This window comes from Melanostigma gelatinosum (assembly GCF_949748355.1).
Source record: "Melanostigma gelatinosum genome assembly, chromosome: 23".
In the NCBI taxonomy this organism is placed as follows: Eukaryota; Metazoa; Chordata; class Actinopteri; order Perciformes; family Zoarcidae; genus Melanostigma; species Melanostigma gelatinosum.
Window position 1 is genome coordinate 306935 of NC_136656.1, and position 8066 is coordinate 315000.

The window sequence follows — 8066 nt, forward strand, 5'->3', positions numbered from 1 at the left end:
TATATATCTATATCTATATATGTATAATGTGGGTCGTGGGTCCCGGCTTGTCATTAAGGGGTGATGGTGGGTCCCGTAGCCAGACCAGTTGAGAACCACTGATTTAAGGAACGTTCTCTGTGCTCAGAAAGAGAGATAATTAAAGAGAGACCAAATTATCTTTCTGGTGACTTTGGAACCCGGGGACTTTTAAGGAACTTTGTGAAACTTAAAGGACTTTTAAATATTAGGAAACTTTAGTTACTTGAATCCAAGAATATTTGGAGTAACTTTTTCAGAACCTTTTGAGAACCCTCTTAGAGGAATGTAGACTTTTATTTTGTAATGTCGACGAGAAGAACCATCAGAACAAGAGTCCACACACACACACACACACACACATGTACATACGTGTTGTGTGAGGTGAAGACATGTTGGTGTGTTCCAATGAGCCTTAAAGGGACAGTACACCGCTCCAGTGTCATTATATTGTGTTTTTATTAGTTTAACGTATTTAATAATTCATTAATAGATTTGAATAACTGAATAAACATTTAGAACAGCTGTGTTGTAACACTTGATATTTACCTGTCCAGGTGAGTTCGGCGAGGTGTGTCGAGGTCGGCTGAGGGTCCCGGGCAGGAAGGAGAACTACGTGGCGATCAAGACGCTGAAGGGCGGTTACACTGACAAACAGAGGCGGGACTTCCTGTCGGAGGCGTCCATCATGGGTCAGTTCCAGCACCCCAACATCATCCACCTGGAGGGCGTCATCACCACTTCCTGTCCCGTCATGATCCTCACCGAGTTCATGGAGAACGGAGCGCTGGACAGTTTCCTGAGGGTGAGACGGGCATCAACGAGGAACCCGTCTCACAGTCTCTAGTCCACCTGTCTGTTGTCTCACGGCCCACCTGTCTGTCTGTCTCTACAGGTGAATGACGGACAGTTCACCACCATCCAGCTGGTGGGGATGCTGAGGGGCATCGCAGCCGGCATGAAGTACCTGTCTGTCATGAGCTTCGTCCACAGAGACCTGGCAGCTCGAAACATCCTGGTCAACTCCAACCTGGTCTGTAAGGTGAGACAGTCTGTCACCGTCTGTCTGTAAGGTGAGACAGTCTGTCACCGTCTGTCTGTAAGGTGAGACAGTCTGTCACCTGTCTGTCTGTAAGGTGAGACAGTCTGTCACCGTCTGTCTGTAAGGTGAGACAGTCTGTCACCGTCTGTCTGTAAGGTGAGACAGTCTGTCACCTGTCTGTCTGTAAGGTGAGACAGTCTGTCACCGTCTGTCTGTAAGGTGAGACAGTCTGTCACCTGTCTGTCTGTAAGGTGAGACAGTCTGTCACCGTCTGTCTGTAAGGTGAGACAGTCTGTCACCTGTCTGTCTGTAAGGTGAGACAGTCTGTCACCGTCTGTCTGTAAGGTGAGACAGTCTGTCACCTGTCTGTCTGTAAGGTGAGACAGTCTGTCACCGTCTGTCTGTAAGGTGAGACAGTCTGTCACCGTCTGTCTGTAAGGTGAGACAGTCTGTCACCTGTCTGTCTGTAAGGTGAGACAGTCTGTCACTTGTCTCCCCACCTGTCTGTCAGTGGGGTCTAACTGTGTTTCTGTGTCCTCAGGTATCAGACTTTGGTCTCAGCAGGTTCCTGACTGAGAACTCTTCTGACCCGACTTACACCAGCTCTCTGGTAGGTCAGCTGATCAAAAATCTCCCATGATGCTCTTTGTTGATACTCGTTGAAGCACCTGTAGTTTAATTATTTATAAAGTGGTGTTTAAATAGGATGTTTTAAATGGTCTCATGAGCCTTAAAGGCACAGTACTGACTGTCTCTTAAAGGAACAGTACCGACTGTCTTAAAGGAACAGTACTGACTGTGACTTAAAGGAACAGTACTGACTGCCTTAAAGGAACAGTACTGACTGTGACTTAAAGGAACAGTAATGACTGTGTCTTAAAGGAACACAGTACTGACTGTCTTAAAGGAACAGTACTGACTGTGTCTTAAAGGAACACAGTACTGACTGTGTCTTAAAGGAACAGGACCGACTGTGCCTTAAAGGAACAGTAGTGACTGTGCCTTAACGGAACAGTACCGACTGTTTCTTAACGGAACAGTACCGACTGTTTCTTAAAGGAACAGTACTGACTGTGCCTTAAAGGAACACAGTACTGACTGTCTTAAAGGAACAGTACTGACTGTGTCTTAAAGGAACACAGTACTGACTGTGTCTTAAAGGAACAGGACCGACTGTGCCTTAAAGGAACAGTAGTGACTGTGCCTTAAAGGAACAGTACCGACTGTTTCTTAAAGGAACAGTACTGACTGTGCCTTAAAGGAACACAGTACTGACTGTGCCTTAAAGGAACAGTAGTGACTGTGCCTTAAAGGAACAGTACAGACTGTTTCTTAAAGGAACAGTACTGACTGTGCCTTAAAGGAACAGTACCGACTGCGTCTTAAAGGAACAGTACCGACTGCGCCTTAAAGGAACAGTACCGACTGTGCCTTAAAGGAACAGTACAGACTGCGTCTTAAAGGAACAGTACCGACTGCGCCTTAAATGAACAGTACCGACTGCGCCTTAAATGAACATTACCGACTGCGCCTTAAAGGAACAGTACAGACTGCGCCTTAAAGGAACAGTACCGACTGTGCCTTAAAGGAACAGTACCGACTGCGTCTTAAAGGAACAGTACCAACTGCCTTAAAGGAACAGTACCGACTGACTTAAAGGAACAGTACTGATTGCGTCTTAAAGGAACAGTACTGACTGCGCCTTAAAGGAACAGTACTGACTGTGCCTTAAAGGAACACAGTACTGACTGTGCCTTAAAGGAACAGTACTGACTGTGCCTTAAAGGAACAGTACTGACTGTGCCTTAAAGGAACAGCACTGACTGTGTCTTAAAGGAACACAGTACTGACTGTGACTTAAAGGAACACAGTACTGACTGTGACTTAAAGGAACAGTACGGACTGTCTTAAAGGAACAGTACCGACTGTGTCTTAAAGGAACAGTACCGACTGTCTTAAAGGAACAGTACCGACTGCGTCTTAAAGGAACAGTACTGACTGCGTCTCGTCCTCAGGGAGGGAAGATTCCTATTCGCTGGACGGCTCCTGAAGCCATCGCCTACAGGTGAGCATCAGTACTGCAGGTAGTAGTACTGTGAGTGGTGTTAAATATAAATAATAAATCATTAATAATAAATAATTAATATTAAATACTGGGGCTGTACGGTGGTGTAGTGGCTGGCACTGTCACCTCATTAAGAGGGTCCTCCGGCTTCCTCCCACAGTCCACAGACATGCAGCTCTTAGGTTATCTGGAGACTCTAAACCAGGGGTGTCAAACTCATTTTCACTCTGGGGCCACATCAGCATCACGGTCGCCCTCAAAGGGCCGGTTGTAAATGTAACCACTCCTAACATATTTAGTTTAGTTTCCCGGGATATCTGTGACTTCCACAACACGTACTAAGCAGAAATAGAGGTTATTTTTTCCATGGTTAATGGCGGACAGTTGAACGGCTTTCAGGGCGATAAGCCCCGCCCCCTCTCCGACGCGTCCAGTGCGAATGAACACAAATAGCCCCCGGTGAGACCGGCGGCGCGAATGGCTCAACTCAAAGTTTTTTTATACTCAAACATCTCCGCTCGATGTGAACTTTGAATTGGAACAGTACTTGGGCTGAGACTGATGACGTTTCACAAGTCCACGAGTTTACAAGTGCAGAGAAGTATGCATGTTGAGAAAGGCACGATCACTTGTTGGAAATCCTCTTTATGGGTTGTTGCATCTCCTGTCCACCTGTTGTGATAGTTTTAATGTCGGCACACAGACAACATGCTATCTCATCACTTCGACTTTCTATCTCATAATTTCGACCATGGGGATATTTTTATTTTCACATCTAACTTTTAATTTTTGTAAAAAAAATAATAATAATAAAAAAAAAAAAAAAAAAATTTTATTATTTTTTTTGCTGGCGGATTCGCGGGCCACATAAAATGACGTGGCGGGCCGGATGCGGCCCGCGGGCCGTATGTTTGACACCCCTGCTCTAAACTGAATGTCTGTCTGTCTCTCTATGTGCCCTGTGATAAACTGGCGACCTGTCCAGGGTGTACTAAGGACTTGTCATGTAGTTAAAGTGATTATTTTACATTTGACTCTCAGGAAGTTCACGTCAGCCAGTGATGGGTGGAGCTATGGCATCGTCATGTGGGAGGTGATGTCATACGGAGAGCGGCCATATTGGGACATGAGCAACCAGGACGTAAGAAAAACTTCTGTCTGTCTCTCTCGTGTCTCACCCTCCTGTCTGTCTGTCTCTCCTTCCTGTCTGTGTCTCTCTCACTATGACAGGTGATTAATGCCATAGAGCAGGACTACTGTCTCTCCTGTCTCACCCTCTTGTCTCTCTCCTGTCTCACCCTCCTGTCTCTCTCCTGTCTCACCCTCCCTATGACAGGTGATTAACGCCATAGAGCAGGACTACCGTCTCCCTCCTGTCTGTCTCTCACTATGACAGGTGATTAACGCCATAGAGCAGGACTACCATCTCCCGCCTGTCTGTCTCTCTCCCTATGACAGGTGATTAACGCCATAGAGCAGGACTACTGTCTCTCTCCTGTCTCACCCTCCTGTCTGTCTCTCCTATGACAGGTGATTAACACCATAGAGCAGGACTACCATCTCCCTCCTGTCTGTCTCTGTGCTATGACAGGTGATTAACGCCATAGAGCAGGACTACTGTCTCCTGTCTCACCCTCCTGTCTGTCTCTCTCCTATGACAGGTGATTAATGCCATAGAGCAGGACTACTGTCTCTCTCCTGTCTCACCCTCCTGTCTGTCTCTCTCTCTATGACAGGTGATTAACGCCATAGAGCAGGACTACTGTCTCTCTCCTGTCTCACCCTCCTGTCTGTCTCTCTCTCTAGGACAGGTGATTAACGCCATAGAGCAGGACTACTGTCGCTCTCCTGTCTCACCCTCCTGTCTGTCTCTCTCCCTATGACAGGTGATTAACGCCATAGAGCAGGACTACGTCTCCCTCCTGTCTCACCCTCCTGTCTGTCTCTCTCTCTATGACAGGTGATTAACGCCATAGAGCAGGACTACTGTCTCTCTCCTGTCTCACCCTCCTGTCTGTCTCTCTTCTATGACAGGTGATTAACGCCATAGAGCAGGACTACTGTCTCTCTCCTGTCTCACGCTCCTGTCTGTCTGTCTCACCCTCCTGTCTGTCTCTCTCACTATGACAGGTGATTAACGCCATAGAGCAGGACTACGTCTCCCTCCTGTCTCACCCTCCTGTCTGTCTCTCTCCCTATGACAGGTGATTAACGCCATAGAGCAGGACTACCGTCTCCCTCCCCCCCCAGAGTGCCCCGCCTCCCTCCACTCCCTCATGTTGGACTGTTGGCAGAAGGAACGAGCCAATCGGCCGAGGTTCTGCGACGTGGTCTCTGCTCTCGATAGGCTGATCCGAAACCCCGCCTCCCTGAAGGTGACGCTCCCAGAGGGTCGCAGGTGAGGTCGCCATCTTGTTTTTTTTAAACCAGTGAACAGGAAGTGATCACGTCTGGACTGAGGAGGAGTCACATAGAGACCTGTCAATCAGCGTGTAGCCCCGCCCTAAAGCATCCCCTGCTTTATGGTCTGTGTGACTCTAAATGGACCATAATGTACTAAATGAACATCATGCTGTATTGAAGAAGACTTGAAACTAGAGATTGAGACATAAACTCATGTTTACAATGTTTACTGACGGAATAAATCAAGAGAGAAGTAGAGTCATTTTCTCATAGACTTGTAACCAGAGGAGTCGTGTGTGTGTATAAATGATTGACAGGTGTGGAATGTCATTAATGCACCAGCTGCTGGAGGTCAGGGGTTACCATAGAGATGGTTACACACACACATGGTGTGGGCGGGGCTAGTGAGTGTGATTGACAGCTGTTCATACAGACTTGTTTACATCAGCAGGTGCAGAACGGTTCACATTCCTGGATTAAAGCTCAGAGTGGAGCAATATCCTGTCTGTCTGCTGCATGTCTGTCTCTCTCCCTGTCTGTCTCACACCTGTCTGTCTCTCTCCCTGTCTGTCTCTCAGTGTGTCTGCCTCACACCTGTCTGTCTCTCTCCCTGTCTGTCTCTCAGTGTGTCTCAGCCCCTGTTGGACCAGCGTGTCCCCCCGTCTCTGTCGTCGTGTGGTTCTGTCTCTGAGTGGCTTCGAGCCATAAAGATGGAGCGATACGAGCCGAGCTTCTTCCAGTCGGGGTTCACGAGTCTGGAGGTCGTCTCTCAGCTCAACACCGAGTAAGAGACACTAAATATATACATAAATCCATACTATCTACATATATATACTATATATATATATGTATATATATATATATTAGTAGTAGTATAGTAGTGTATATAACAGATGTGTCTCTGTCTGTTTCCGTAGCGACCTGCTCAGAGTGGGCGTGACCCTCGCCGGACACCAGAAGAAGATCCTCTCCTCCATCCAGATGTTCAGGGTCCACAAAGCCCCGCCCACTCTGCTCTACTGACCAATCACAGCCCTGCCTTTGCCGCCCGTACTGTCCAAAAAAAACACTACTCAGGAGGACGCTAAGCCACGCCCACTTGTTTTTTTAACCACTGAACATTTTGACCAATCAGAGAGAGCACGGAGGACCGGTGAGACTCCGCCTCCTTGGTGGTCGGACCAATGAGACTGTGACGTTTAAGAAACACAAAACAACGTGCGGTTACTGTCCTCTCTGTACGCTTAATTATGTTTGAGTCCGGTGCAACCAATCAGAATTCACCACAGCGAGCAGTGGTTGGTCGACTCTCAGGTGCTGCCAGACCTCCACCACTCAGGTAAACCTAAGCTCCTCCTCCTTGGCCAGGTGTTTTTATAATCATGCTTCGAACCCTGGACTCACCGACCAATCGGCATCTGACACAGCAGGGACGTCGGCCTCTTATTGGACAGAGAGGTGTTTTAACTGCTCCCCCTATGGCCCTGCTGTTATCGCCCCGTCCCGGTCCGTCACACAGAGACTGAATTCTGACCTCGACTGGATTCTATTCAACAAACAAAACCCTTTTACCGGATCAGCTGATGATCAAAACAAACCGCTGCCACTACGCCCGCAGAGAACCGAGAGAACCCCAGGACGGACCAAAGGGGGTTCTGGTCCTGATCGACCGGGTCAAAGTTAAATATCATCATGGAAACATCTCCATCGTCCACTAGGGTTATATTCTGTGATTTAAACAGTTCTGGAGGGAACGTGTGGAACAAACCCACAGGAAATTCCAGAAAGAGTCTTTGTTGATCTCCGTCGATGTGTGATTATTGATCTGAGGGACATCAGGAGGTCCAGACGGGATCAATATTCTGTTACGTCCATGCGTCACGGCGAAGTTTCACCATCAAAACTCTTTGTGATCTGTAAGGAATATTATGGGATGGCCTCGGAAAACAGAGGTGAACCTTCTGAGCGAATCTTCGTCAATTTGTTGAGATTAACGAACATCTCGTGGAAAACGTCCTCCAGCTGTTTGTCCAAAATGAATGTGATTCTTCAGGTCTGTGGACTACAGGGAGACCTTCAGGGAGACCTTTGGGTCCCGTTGGAGAACTCTCAGCAGGACTATGAGTTTCTTCATGTCCACATCCGCTGGATTCTTTAGGATGTAAAAGTACTCAAGTGTATTTTATTGAGCCCATTGTGAGGTATCTAGTAGTGTTTTTAAACCTTAAAGTGAATCATTTATACAATCAAACACTAGCCGGTCCAGAACCGGTGGTCCGTCTGGAGTAATGTCACTTTCTGAACAGAACCACTGCAGATTTAAGCTGATTTCACAGTTAACAAAGCAGTCTTTAACAAGTTCCTGATCCTGGACTGTTGGATCTGGTTCAGGTTTGAGGACGAGGAGAGACATATTGAATTGTAGAAGTGATGGTTTTGTATTTTAGCACTTTTTGTACTTTCTGATATTTGATCATGTTTAAAGTAGATACCAATGTTTTTATACTGACGCCATTTTGTAAAGAAAAAAGAAAAAGA

General features: G+C 47.0%; 1 protein-coding gene across 2 annotated transcripts in view; it reads left to right on the forward strand.

Moving 5' to 3' along the window:
• LOC306796923 (ephrin type-B receptor 4b-like) overlaps positions 1 to 8066 on the forward strand; it is a 40741-nt gene that overhangs the window by 32480 nt on the left and 195 nt on the right. Inside the window, exons 14-21 of one of the 2 annotated variants that reach the window (XR_013773080.1) lie at positions 576 to 823; positions 914 to 1060; positions 1602 to 1670; positions 3076 to 3125; positions 4167 to 4266; positions 5330 to 5523; positions 6107 to 6312; positions 6446 to 8066. The exon at positions 6446 to 8066 is cut by the window's right edge and continues 195 nt beyond it. Coding sequence is in view for 1 of the 2 variants with exons in the window: in XM_079295998.1 (XP_079152124.1) it covers positions 576 to 823; positions 914 to 1060; positions 1602 to 1670; positions 3076 to 3125; positions 4167 to 4266; positions 5330 to 5523; positions 6154 to 6312; positions 6446 to 6551 (1073 nt within the window). In the remaining variant the exon portion in view is untranslated. The remainder of the gene's footprint in view (positions 1 to 575; positions 824 to 913; positions 1061 to 1601; positions 1671 to 3075; positions 3126 to 4166; positions 4267 to 5329; positions 5524 to 6106; positions 6313 to 6445) is intronic. The other variant, XM_079295998.1, reaches the window with a different exon arrangement.